The sequence below is a fragment of the Geotrypetes seraphini genome, chromosome 4, assembly GCF_902459505.1.
Source record: "Geotrypetes seraphini chromosome 4, aGeoSer1.1, whole genome shotgun sequence".
NCBI lineage: Eukaryota > Metazoa > Chordata > Amphibia > Gymnophiona > Dermophiidae > Geotrypetes > Geotrypetes seraphini.
Genome location: NC_047087.1, coordinates 144,857,680 through 144,871,627, shown reverse-complemented (window position 1 = coordinate 144,871,627; position 13,948 = coordinate 144,857,680). Strand labels below are relative to the sequence as shown.

At 44.8% G+C, this 13,948-nt stretch overlaps 1 protein-coding gene across 5 annotated transcripts in view; it reads left to right on the top strand.

Moving 5' to 3' along the window:
- SLC12A3 (solute carrier family 12 member 3) overlaps positions 1 to 13,948 on the top strand; it is a 757,364-nt gene that overhangs the window by 349,510 nt on the left and 393,906 nt on the right. For all 5 annotated transcript variants that reach the window (XM_033941365.1, XM_033941364.1, XM_033941363.1 and 2 more), the window contains one exon: positions 3,090 to 3,197. In XM_033941365.1, the coding sequence (XP_033797256.1) occupies positions 3,090 to 3,197 (108 nt within the window). The remainder of the gene's footprint in view (positions 1 to 3,089; positions 3,198 to 13,948) is intronic.

Below are 13,948 nucleotides of genomic sequence, written 5' to 3'. Positions count from 1 at the left end.
ATGTCATCCTCCACCCCCGGCTGACAAAGGAAACATTTAATCTAACATTATTATTATTTTTTATTTAGAAATTTTTATTCCGCTTTAAGCCTAAACTTTTACTTCTGCCCTTTACTCTCATATAATTCATAACACAAAAAAGGGTATTGCCATCTCCTTCCCTGCTACCATTTGCCTTGGCTGACAGGTACTTTTTCATAATGAATAACACTATCACATAAACAGTATAAAGCAATAAAGGCAAAGAGGCACTGCTGCACACGCTCCAATTAAACCCAAAATGGGAGGAAAAGCCTCAGACAGGGCCCTCCCACCGTCACAAAAGTGGCTTAAGATATTCAGGGAGAACCTCATAAAAAACCTCCCTAGGGAAAATGTTTAGCTCTGTGTGATGCAGTTCAAATAAATCAATAGTCAAAGTAAATTAAACTCAGACTTTTCTTCGGATCAAAGATTGGTACACCGACGGCGGCTTTTTACTATACCCGTGTTATTTTCACTTCTTGATGACGAAACAGTCCCTTAACCCAAATTGTCTAAGTCCCAGTTCTGCCAAAACTTACAGGCTGCTTACAAACTGGCTATCAGCAGAACCACTTTCTCTATTTCATGCAGGCTTTACTTCTTTTTCTGTCTGTGGGCTCAGACAGTTCTAGGCACATCCTCTCCATTCTCAGTAAGTCCATCTGTTTTTATCTAGAGGTTGAGAAAATTTCAGAGCATCTCCTCCCAGGGACCCACCCCTGGTTACTTCAGGAAACATCTTCTGCGACCTCCCTCTTCTTTGAGCAAAAGGTTCTATTTCTTACTTCCCTTCCTCAGGAGATTCAAGTTCAGTTTTTATTAATTTTTGATGTATCGCTTAATCAGTTTGCTAAGCGATGTACATTATTATAAAAAGAGTAGAAATACAAAACTAACGAACAAAATAACAATTACTTGACAACAAGACATACTTGAGTTGGGAGGAAAAGGGGGAAAAGTTACAATTTTTCATTGTGAAGAGAGAACAATAAGAGGAAAAGAACAAAAGGAGGGGGGAGGGTTAAAAATTTAAATTCAAATGTTAAAAGCATCTTTAAAAAGATGAGTTTTTAGTGATTTTTTAAAAGAGGGAAGCTCCTTTTCATTCTTAATATACTGTGGTAATGAGTTCCACCATTGGGGGCCCATTACCGAGAACATGTCTAATCTTCTTGTGCCTATTATTTTTAAAGAGGGAATGGTTAAAAGATTCTGAGAGGAAGATCTGAGTGGTCTCATAGTATTATGAGGTATTAACATTTTGGCTATGAATTGGGGTTCATTATAGGTTAGGGTTTTGAACGTTAGGAGCATGACCTTAAAGAAAATGCGATGACTGATTGGAAGCCAGTGGGAATCGATCAGGAGTGGTGTAACATGATCATATTTCTTGGCGTTATATATTAATTTAATAGCAATATTTTGTATAATTTGCAATCTCCTCTTTTCTTTTTGGGGGATATTCAGAAGCAAAGAATTACAATAATCCATTTTAGCTATAATCAATGAGTGAACCAAAATATTAATAGATTTGGATTTTGAGAAATTTAGCAATTGATCAAATTAATCGTAATTTATAGAAACAGATTTTAATTATGTAATCGATGTGCTTATTTTAATTATCATCGATTTTAATTATCATCGATTGTTACTCCAAGAATTCCATGCCAGGTTTTCCCCCAGATTACCAGTGTTCCCAAGAATCAACCCCTAAGCCTCCTGGAAAGTGTAGTTCTCACTGAACACAAGTCTGGCCTTCCCTAGACCTCCTAAAAACAGAGCTCCCCCTCCCCCCAGTAGATTCTAGGCATATCTCATCCCTATATCACCCATCCCTGGTCATAGGGCTCTCTCCTGTGGACACTAATTACATGACAGGCCCCCTTGCCTGTCACACCAGTCTGCTAAGAATGCTGGCTCCTCCTACATCCATCCAGCTTGTTTTATGTGTTTTTCTTTTGGATGTGTTTTTTTTATTTCAAAAAAATGGTTTAAAAAAAGATTCTTGAATGACCAAATTACGTCGAGAATCAGTAAAGGTCACATTAAACAAATAATGATAATTGTACAAAGCTCTATCTTGAAGAAGCCCTCAATATAAAACAAGAGTGAAACAGAGATCTTCCGTCAATATTCGAGCTAAGTATTATGAAGTAAAAAAGAACGATAGTAAAAAAGAACAAAAATAAAAAGTAGTCATTAAAAAATTTACAAATTAAGAAAAAGAGAAGCAATTGGATCAATGATAGCCTGCAAGCAGGCCAATAGCTAAGAATGGTTCTAATAGCAATTGACTGCAGGCCCTGGAGATCCGTGTCTCTATCTCTGACATGACTAAATAAAGATCTTCTTGATCTAGCATTTGCCTTCGATAGGAGATACTAGTGGGTACACTTGAAAAAACAAAGGATTAATAGTTAAAAAATAGACATTCAGAGCACAAACACATCTACGAAATGGCCATTTTCAAAACAAAAAAATACTGTATTTAAGCCAAGATTTTTGGGCCCAAAAATGGGGGTCTTGGTTTATATTCAGGCCAGCACCCAGCCACTCGCCCCCCTCCCAGACTTATTGCAGGCCTCTGCCGGGCTGCCAGGCTCTGCACCCTGTCCCCCTCTCTCTGCCCTGTCCATCTTACCTCTTCTGCCACTGGAATCCCTAGTGGTCCAGAGGTGTAGCAGGCAGGCGCAAGCTTTCCAGGCTCATGCCCTACTTCTAACCCTGTTGGTCGCTGCCGTGAGTTTCGGCTTCAGCCACTGAGCAGTACCGAGCAGGAGCAGATTCCTGCAAAACATCCAAACTCAAATTTAGAAGTAAATATCAAAAATGCCTTTCTAAATGAAGTACCTGTATATAAACCGCTTTGGATGTGGTTGTAAAAACTACAAAGAAGAGGTATACAAGTCCCAATCCCTGTCCCTATTCTTATTAATTTGATAGGACCTTGGTTTTGATTCTGATACATTTCAACATGGTATATACTGCAGTTGATGAAAGATCTAATGAACTATAAGAGTAGATCTGTGCTGAATGTTCTCACACTGACCTTGCTTTCTCTGTAGACTATGAGTATGGTGTCTGGTTTTGCTCCACTGGTCACAGCTGGAATCTTTGGGGCTACCCTTTCTTCTGCCTTAGCATGCCTTGTTTCAGCACCTAAGGTCTTCCAGGTAAGCACTGATCATTTCTAAGGGCTCCTTTTACAAAGCCGCGCTAGGGCCTTAATGCACAGAATAGCGCATGCTAAATTGCTGCATGCGCTAGCCGCTACCACCTCCTTTTGAGCAGGCGGTAGATTTCCGGCTAGCGCGCTAATCTGCTACGTGTGTTAAAACCGCTAGCGCGGCTTTGTAAAAGGAGCCCTAAGTATACACTTGGAATACTGAAAAAAATGTAACAACTTACAATTCAAGAATAACTTTAAAGGTACAGTAAAATCTTGGATTGCAAGTAACTTGGTTTGCAAGTATTTTGCAAGACAAGCAAAACATTTTATTAAATTTTAACTTGATATACAAGTACTTACAGTATACACACATCACAACTGATCCGATGGTTCTTCTCTCGCTGACGCTTTAGGAGTGTAGTGACTGTTCAAAATGAGCGAGGTCTTGCATTACAAGAACGTATAGTATTTTGTATTAAAGTTTTTGGGTTGTGGAACAAATTGTCTGAGTTTCCATTATTTCCTATGGGGAAATTTGTTTTGATATAAGAGTGCTTTGGATTACAAGCATGCTTCTGGAACAAATTATGCTCGCAAACCAAGGTATTACTGTATTTGCAAAATCCACAGCGTTGATTTCAGTATGCCATATAAAATTACATTCCACACTCAGTAAATAACCACATATGTATTCTTCTCTGTGATCTTTGCACCAATTTTCAAAGTGAACATTTTAAAACTTGCTGAGGGTAAAAAGTGTTTGTCATTTTGTTTGTAAAGTGCAATCAAAGATGCATTATAGCTTTTCCATCCTAAATTTGACTTGAAGATTGCCCCCACTGGGCACCCCTAAAAGCACATGCTTTTTTGAACATGTATACTTTTCACCATAGTGAGGCTGGGTGGGCATCAGATAGCCAGTTTACCTGGATGAAACACTTATAATCCACTAAAATCATCTTGAAAATGACTCTCCTTATATACGTATATATCCTAATACAGTGGAACCTTGGTTTATGAGCATAATTCGTTACAGAAGCATGCTCGTGAACCAAATTGCTCATATATCAAAGCGAGTTTCCTCATAGGAAGTAAGGGAAACTCGCTTGATACGTTCCACCTCCTCCTCCCCCCCGAAGCTACCGGCGCTGCTCCTTAACCCCCCTCCCCCCCCCGCTCAAACCGGCATCGCACCACTTGCCTGCAAACGCCCCCCCTGGCTGGAAGCGGCATCCGCCCGCCCGCCCTCCCAAACAAGCTCCTTACCCCATCTGCTGCTTGCCAGTGCCAATTAAGGAAAGATCCTGCCTCTTGCCTGGGCTGGGCCTTGAGCATCTGCGCATACTCAAGTTCTTCTGGCTCTCGTTCTCTCCGAGATCTCCAAGATCTCGGAGAGAACAAGAGCAGAAGGCCTTGAGCATGCACAGATGTTCAAGGCCCAGCCCAGGCAAGAGGCGGGATCTTTCCTTAACTGGCACAGCACATAATAGATGGGGATGGGGGTAAGGAGCTTGTTTGGGAGGGCGAGCGGATGCCGCTTCCAGCACGAGGGTGCGATGCCGGGTCTCGGGGGGGGGGGGGGGTTGCGATGCCAGTTAGAGCGGGGGGGGGTGCTCGTTTATCGGGACATGCTCGTTATGTGAGTTAAAGTTTGCGGGAGTGTTTTGCTCGTCTTGCAAAACACTCGCAAACCACATTACTCGCAAACCGAGGTTCCGCTGTATATTGTTCATTGAATAGATACTCTTGCTGCAGTGATCTTGAAACTTTGGAGTTTCATGAAAAGAGCTATATTTCTTGTTGACTGATATGACACCTGAAAGAGGAGCATAGCTACCATTGAGCGAACCCAGCAAAAAAATCCAGGGCTGCCTAGAAGACCACTCCTCATTGCATTTGCTCCCAGGCCAGGTCCTTGCTCTTGGCTCCCATGAATCTTGAATTCTCTCTCCCTTCTCTGCCCCTCTCTAGTAGTGCTGCTCAATTTGCGATTTGAATCGATTCACCAATTCACTTCGGGTGAATCGATTTGAATCAATTTGTTTTGGGAAAAAAATCAAACTTACCGATTCATCGGCCCCCTTTGCCAGAGACTCGTTTGGGCTTTCCCTCTGCCACTGGAGTCCTTCCATCTAATGTAATTTCCAGTTTTGCAAAACCGGAAATTACATCAGAAGCAAGGACTCCGGTGGCAGAGACAAAGGAAAACCAGGAAGAGCACAAAAGACACCAGAAAGAATGTCATAGAGAGGTCAGGAAGGCAAAGAGAGAATATGAGGAAAGACTAGCAGGAGAAGCAAGAAACTTCAAACCCTTCTTCAGGTATGTGAAAGGGAAACAACCAGCCAGAGAGGAAGTGGGACCACTGGACGACGGAGACAGGAAAGGAGCGATAAAGGAGGAAAAAGAGATAGCTGAAAGGTTAAACAAATTCTTCTCGTCGGTCTTCACCAGAGAGGACACATCCAATATCCCAGAACCCGAGGTGATTATAAACGGAGAACACAACGAAAGGCTGGTACAACTAGAGGTAAGCATAGAGGATGTCCACAGACAGATAGACAGACTAAAGAGCGACAAATCACCAGGCCCGGATGGCATCCACCCAAGGGTACTAAAAGAACTGAAAAACGAAATAGCAGAGACACTTCGCCAAATATGTAACCTCTCCCTAAAAACTGGGGAGATCCCAGAGGACTGGAAAATAGCAAATGTCACGCCCATCTTTAAGAAGGGATCAAGGGGTGACCCGGGAAACTACAGGCCTGTGAGCTTGACCTCGGTTCCTGGAAAGATGATGGAAGCAATGGTAAAGGACACAATCTGCGAACACATAGAAAACAATGGACAACTGAAGGCGAGCCAGCATGGCTTCTGCAAGGGAAGGTCGTGCCTCACGAACTTGCTGTACTTCTTTGAGGGAATAAACAGTCAGATGGATAAGGGTGAATCCATAGACATCATTTACCTTGACTTCCAAAAAGCCTTCGACAAGGTACCTCACGAACGGCTACTTAAAAAACTGTGGAACCACGGGGTGCAAGGGGATATCTACCGATGGATCAAACACTGGCTAGCGGGCAGGAAACAGAGGGTTGGAGTCAAGGGCCAATACTCAGATTGGCAATGGGTCACGAGCGGAGTTCCGCAGGGGTCGGTGCTGGGACCTCTACTATTCAATATATTTATTAACGATCTGGAGACGGGGACAAAATGTGAGGTTATCAAATTTGCTGATGACACCAAACTCTGCAGCAGGGTTAGAAACACGGAAGACTGCGAAGACCTACAAAGGGACCTAACGAGACTGGAAGACTGGGCAAAAAAGTGGCAAATGAGTTTTAACGTAGAGAAATGCAAGGTCATGCATGTAGGGAAAAAGAACCCGATGTTCAACTACAAAATGGGGGGAACACTGCTAGGGGTGAGTAACCTGGAAAGGGACCTGGGGGTGATGGTCGACTCATCACTGAAACCATTGGTGCAATGTGCGACAGCCTCAAAGAAAGCAAACAGAATGCTGGGCATCATCAAAAAGGGTATCACGACCCGGACGAAGGAAGTCATCATGCCGCTGTATCGCGCAATGGTGCGCCCGCACCTGGAGTACTGTGTTCAATACTGGTCGCCGTACCTCAAGAAGGACATGGCGGTACTCGAGGGAGTGCAGAGGAGGGCGACTAAGCTGATAAAAGGTATGGAAAATTTTCCATACACTGACAGGTTAAAAATGCTGGGGATGTTCTCCCTGGAGAAGAGGAGACTTAGAGGGGACATGATAGAAACCTTCAAAATCCTTAGGGGCATAGAGAGAGTAAATAAGGACAGATTCTTCAAACTGAGAGGAGCCACAAGCACTAGGGGTCACTCGGAGAAATTGAAAGGGGACAGGTTTAGAACAAATGCTAGAAAATTCTTTTTTACACAGAGGGTGGTAGACACATGGAACGCGCTTCCGGAGGAAGTGATAGGCCAGAACTCTGTACAAGGATTCAAGAAGGGTTTGGATAGGTTCCTGGAGGATAAGGGGATAGAGGGGTACAGATAGAACTTGAGGTAGGTTATAGAAGTGGTCAGAAACTTCACAGGTCGCAGACCTAATGGGCCGCCGCGGGAGCGGACCGCTGGGCGAGATGGACCTCGGTCTGACCCAGTGGAGGCAACTTCTTATGTTCTTATGTTCTTATGGACCTCTGCGTGCAGATCGAAAGCAGCAAGGCTCTCTCCTCCCCGGCCGGAAGTATTTCTCCTCCCCAGCCAGGCAAAAGCGGCGGTAGCAAATGCGATTCACTACCCTGCCACTAATACGGGTGTCTTTTCTCTATTCGGCCGCTCAAGCGGAAACAGGAAGTTTTCACTGAGGGCGGGCCGCAGTGGAGCGAAGACGCAAGGAATGGTGGCAGGAGTGGATCGCTAAATAACTACTGCCATCGTTAACGTGTTGTAACATTAAAATAAAGGTAGATAGGGGAGAGAGAAGATGGACTTGGTGGAGGGGGGGGAAGATGGATGGTGGAGGGGGGAGATGGACTTGAGGGAGATCATGGAGGGGAGATGGACTTGGGGAGAGGGAGAAATGGGCTTGGGGAGTTGGTAGACTGGAGAGGGAGAAATGGGAAGAAGATGGATGGGAGAGGTGAACTTGGTGGAGGGGGGAAGATGGATGGTGAAGAGGGGAGATGGACTTGGGGGAGATCATGGAAAGGGGAGATGGGGAGGGATAGAAGAAATAATGGATCTAGAAATAGAGGAGAGGGAGAGAGATGGTGGAAAATGGGATTTAGGGTGGGAAGGAACAGAAAGGGAGAGAAGTTGGACACGGGATGGTGTAAGGGGGATAGAGCTACTGGATAGGAGGGTAGTTAGAAAGAGAAAGGGAGAGCTGGTGAGGAAGGAGGGAGATATGCTGGATGAAAGGGTAGTTGAGAAAAGGAGAGATGATGCATCTGGGGATGGGGGGTCAATTGCTGCAGCTATGGGAATAGAGATGAAAAAAAGGAAAGATGCCAGATCTCCGGGGGAGGGAAGGGAAATGGAAGGGGAGGACAGAGATGGAAGATGGGTTTATTTTATAGCTTCTTTGCCCTCTCCTACCCATACTGGCACTGTGGTGTAAACAAAATAAACAAACAAAAAAGACTTTTCCTCTCTCTGTTAAATCCTAGCTCACATTTGTGGTTTAATACCAGCTCTGGCAAGATACAAGTTTAAAATCTGACACATTCTAATCACAAAACAGAAAATAAAATTATTTTTTCTACCTTTTGCTGTGTTAAAGGAGTCTGGGACTGGTTTTCCTGAGTCTTGAACTAAGTTTTCTCCTTAATAAAATGCTGAATTTAATTGCAGACCTGACTTATCTCATGTTCTAGCCTGCTAATACTGGGTGTTATAGCTTGGGCGTTTTAGCAGGGCTTAGATAAGTGACCTGCTAGTGTGAGCTTAGAACCAATGATTGTTAAGAAAAAATAACAAATGAGAAGTTTTTTCTAGAATTCAGTTGTGAGGGTTAGTGATAGTGAAAACCATGGGATTACAGTGGCTTGAGGTGCACGTGGGACCGGGGTTAGGGCCTACTGCAAGAGTGGCAGAGGGGGTATTGGCTGGGTATTTATGAGGGTTCGTGTAGGTGGCCATGAGACACATTCCCACTCAAGACAGGCTCCACCATTGGTGAAGGTTTCCTCATAAGGGCATTTCTTAAAGGGCATTAGGTTGTACAGGCACACTACTTAGCACATGAGGTGTAATAGTGCTACAAGCTAGGGAGCCACATGGGGCAATACCATGACCCTGGGCAACATCAAATAACACGCATGCATCAAAACACAAAGACACCGGGCGAGTGGGGTCTACAATAAGAGTCTGGTTGATAAGTGGATCTCCACCCACTTTTCAACTTCATCACCAGTAGGTTGGAAACAGATAATACCCTCTGATGTTTGACACTTTCTGTACTTAACTCCGTCATGCAAACAAACATCAGGCAAAGGGGCCGAGGAGCAATTAAATTGGGTATGGTATAGGAGGGCCATTTCTTCCTTATCTCCATTACGGACCTGAGAAAGGCACGGTTTATAGGGGGTAAGGGATTGTGACTGATCCCCTAGTATAATAGGGAAGAAATACAGAAGAAAGAAACATAAGACAGTGAGGGCAAAACAAAAGTCAGATATATAACACAAAAGGCGTCGACAATGCTGGCACAAGAAGCTCATTTTGTCAGGAACAACTTAGAAAACCTAAAATAGTTATACTCAAGGCACTTGCTAGAGGCAGTGGTGAACCATCAGCAGTCAGTTAAACTCAAACACGTCGCTGCTAGCTGGTAGCTTTTTAAAACCCGGACAAAGTGCTGGATTTTGAAAAGCAGTCTGGATCCCTGGACATGTCCTCGAAAAGACATGTCCGGGGATATCCGGACGTCTGTTAACCCTACCTGTGGCTGGTTATGTGCACAGGAGGCACACAAGTAAACTAGGCCCCCCCTGCCCCACGCTGCCCCCACCGTGCCCCGCCCCTGCCCCATGTCCCGCAACCATGTATTTACCCATTTTCTTATTTACTTCTTTATTTCCACTTTATTTCTTTTATTTTAAAATTCAAAACAAACAACAAAGATTACCATACCAGTGCCAGTGTACAGTTTTTCTTCTATGCAACCTCCAAACATCTCTGAACAAAACTCCCCTTCCTTCCTTGAGGAAGAGATCTTCAGCTGGCAGGGCTTTGGGAAGCCCACCAATTTATGAGGATGTGCTTCCCAGTGTACTGCACGGCCTGACACATGTACGACTACCTCCCCTCGGGGTGGCAGTCGTATGTGTGCGGACGATGTCAGGAACTGAGGAGCTTGAAGAGCAAAGTCAGTTGTCTGAAGCACAGGATCCAGGAGCTGGAGGGACTCTACATCCCAGAGGACCCATTCCAGACAGCCGAAGACCCTTTATGAGAGAGGCGCATCGAGGCACAAGTCAGGGAGCTTGAGAAGTTCATCAAAGATGCCTATAGGAGAGTGGAGGAACAAGAACATGAGCAGCGCAAGATCGAAGAAGACACACAGGACAGAGGACAAGAACCATCTGACACCACGGTAGAAGGTACCTATAGAGAAGTCTCGCAGAAAGAAGAAGCAAGATTCCACCAGGGCCTAGAAGGAGAAGAAATGAAGAGCACCAGGAACATGGACCTGTGTCCGCAGCGGAGACTGAAAAAGGGGAAATCTGCAATCCTGGTGGGAGACTCAATCCTAAGGCAAGTAGACAGTCACATAGCAGGAGAGAGAGAGGATCGGCTAGTGATCTGTCTCCCAGGAGCAAGAACGAAGGACATCATTGACAGAATTGAAAGAATCCTGGAAGAAGTAGAGACGGAAGAGACAGCAGTGATAGTCCACATTGGGACTAACGATGTTGCCAGGAGAGACTACAACAAGAATGAACTTACTGAATAGTTCAAGATCTTAGGAAGGAAACTGAAGATGAGGACCCAGAGGATAGCCTTCTCAGAGATCCTGCCAGTACCGAGGGCAGAAGCGAGGAGGCAGATGGAACTACAATCAATAAATGCCTGGAAGAGGAGATGGTGTGACGAATAGGGATTTCTCTTCGTGAGGAACTAGACAACATTCTGGGGCAAGAACAAGCTCTTCAAGAGAGATGGACTACACCTGAGCACGGTGGGGACTAGACAACTAGCAAATAACATCAGAAGAGCAATTGAGCAAGCTTTAAACCGAATAGAAGGGTAAAGCCGACAGTTGACCTGGTGTCGACGGTTCGGAAGACAGTATCCCAAGAAGATACTGAATAGGAAAAATGCTGGAAAGACGCAAATGGCAATCAACAGGAGAGGAAAAAACAAGGGAGCCAGAAGAAGCGAGAGGAGGATAGGAGGAACGTACTACAAGGAGAAGTCAAAATGAAATAGGATGAAGGGAAGGAACAAGAGAAGGTCGATAGGAACATACCACAAGGGGACGACAAAAGAGACAAAAATCAGGAGTCGGCAAGTCAGGAAAGGGACAGCGTACTACAAGGAGAAGTCAAAATGGAACAGGATGAAGGGAAGGAACAAGAGAAGGTCGATAGGAACATACCACAAAAGAGACAAAAATCAGGAGTCTGCAAGTCAGGAAAGGGACAGAAAGAAAAACGAAGCACAAGACAAAACAACAAGGAAGAGAAAACACCAGGACTTGAACTGCATGTACACTAATGCAAGGAGCCTAAAAAACAAAATGGGAGAATTAGAAGTCATGGCCAATAATAAGAGTCTAGACATCATAGGGATCACAGAAACATGGTGGAACAAGGAAAACAAATGGGACATAGTTCTGCCAGGGTACAAGCTCTACCGAAAAGAAAGGACATATCAGAAAGGAGGAGGAATCGCACTATACATCAAGGACACCATTAAATCGACCAGCGTGGACGCGGTAGCAACAAATGACCAACTGGAATCACTATGGGTTAAAATACCAGGAAGGAACAGAACTGAGATAAAGATGGGACTGTACTACAGTCCACCTGGGCAAACTGAAGCAAATGATACAGAAATGGAAGCCGAATTGAGGCGGGAATGCAAGAACACTAACACCATAGTTATGGGAGACTTCATCTATTCCGGGATAGACTGGAGTAGCACTGGAGGAAGAAGACTGGCCTTATACCATAGACGTGGACTTACGACCCCCACGAAACCCCCGAATAAAGAAGATGGGGATCATCTTAGGTGACTCCATTATACGTCACGTGGACAGCCACACCGCAGGAGGAAGAGAGGATAGAATCGTCACCTGTCTGCCTGGAGCAAGAGTGAAGGATGTGGCCAGCAGGATCTCCAGGATCATAGACAGCACAGGGGGAGAGGATACTGCTGTGCTCATCCACGTGGGAACAAATGATGTGAGCGGACGGAAGTATGACAGGGAAGAGATGAAGGGCCAACTCCGCTCACTTGGAAGACAGCTGAAGATCAGGGAGGTGAAGGTGGCCTTCTCCGAGATCCTCCCAGTACCAAGAGCGGATGGAAAGAGACAAGGTGAATTGCACGCTATTAACGCCTGGATGAGACGATGGTGCGAAGAAGAAGGCTTTGACTTCGTGCGCAACTGGACGGCGTTCTGGGGAAAAAGCAAATACTACAGAAAGGATGGACTACACCTCAACAAGGAAGGAGCAAGAGTATTGGCAAGCAACATGAAGAAGGCCATCGAGAAGGCTTTAAACTAATAAATAGGGGAAAGCCGACAGTCGATGGCACGGATGACAGGATGCCCCGATGAAGGAACCATGTGCTACTACTCATACACAGGAGGGGACGACCTCACAGCAAATAAGGTAGACAAGGCAGGAAGGGACAACTCAGACACAGGAGGGGATGACCGCATAGCAAACAAGGGAGACAACACTGGAGCGGTTAAGGATACCGTGAAAGAAACAGTAGGGACAGCAAAGAGTAGAAAGTCCAAAAAGGTAACACGAAGAGAACTCAAATGTATGTATACGAATGCTAGAAGTCTAGGAAACAAAATGGGGGAACTAGAGACAATAGCAAGACATGACAAGTTGGAAATCATTGGCATAACAGAAACATGGTGGAATGAAGAAAACAAATGGGACATAGTACTACAGGGATACAAACTATATAGAAGAGATCGAGTAGGGCAAAAAGGTGGAGGTATTGCCCTATATGTTCAGGAAGGAGTAGAATCTGTTGAAGTGGCTACGACGGAAACGAAAGAGAAGCTAGAGTCCCTCTGGATCAAGATTCCTGGCCAAAACAGCGCAGACACGAAAATTGGCCTTTACTATCGTCCCCCAGGACAGGCAGAGGAAACTGACTCAGAAATGATAGAGGAAATCAAACAAGAATGCAAGACGGGCAATGTAATAATATTGGGAGACTTCAATTCCCGAGGATAGACTGGAAACTAGGAACCTCCAACTGCGGCAAGGAGGCCAAGTTCCTGGAGGTGCTAGGGGATTGCTTCCTGGAACAAATGGTAAAAGAGCCGACAAGAGGCGACGCCACCCTAGACTTGGTACTAAATGGCCTCACGGGACCGACAAAAGAAGTAGAAGTTACGGTACCGCTGGGGACGAGCGATCACAATGTGATCAACTTTAAGCTTGACATCGGGAATAGAAAACGTGCCAAAACCTTAACCAAAACCTTAAACTTTAAAAAGGGCAAATACGATCGCATGAGGGCCACGGTGAAACAACGACTCAAGAAAAAGGTGGACAAACTTGAAACGTTAGACCAGGCATGGTCCCTACTGAAAAATACTATCACAGAAGCACAAAATCTCCACATTCCGAGGATCTCCAAAGAAGGGAGAACAAAAGGTAAGGGAGAACCGGCATGGCTTACCAGACAGGTGAGGGATGCCATAAAAGAAAAGAAGGCCTCTTTCAAAAAATGGAAACACATGAAAACGACCGAAGCATGGGAAAAACATAAAGATGATCAGAAGAAATGTCACAAGGCGGTGAGGGATGCCAAAAAGGACTATGAGGAAAAAATAGCGCAAGAGGCCAAAAACTTCAAGCCCTTCTTTAGATACGTGAAAGGGAAAAAACCCGCAAAAGAGGCGGTGGGACCCCTGGATGGCCAGGGAAGAAAAGGGTACATCAAGGAAGATAAACAAATTGCAGACAAACTAAATTCCTTCTTTGCTTCCGTCTTTACGGATGAGGATATCGCAAAAATACCAGAAGCAGTGAAAGTGTTTAGTGGAGTAATAGAATA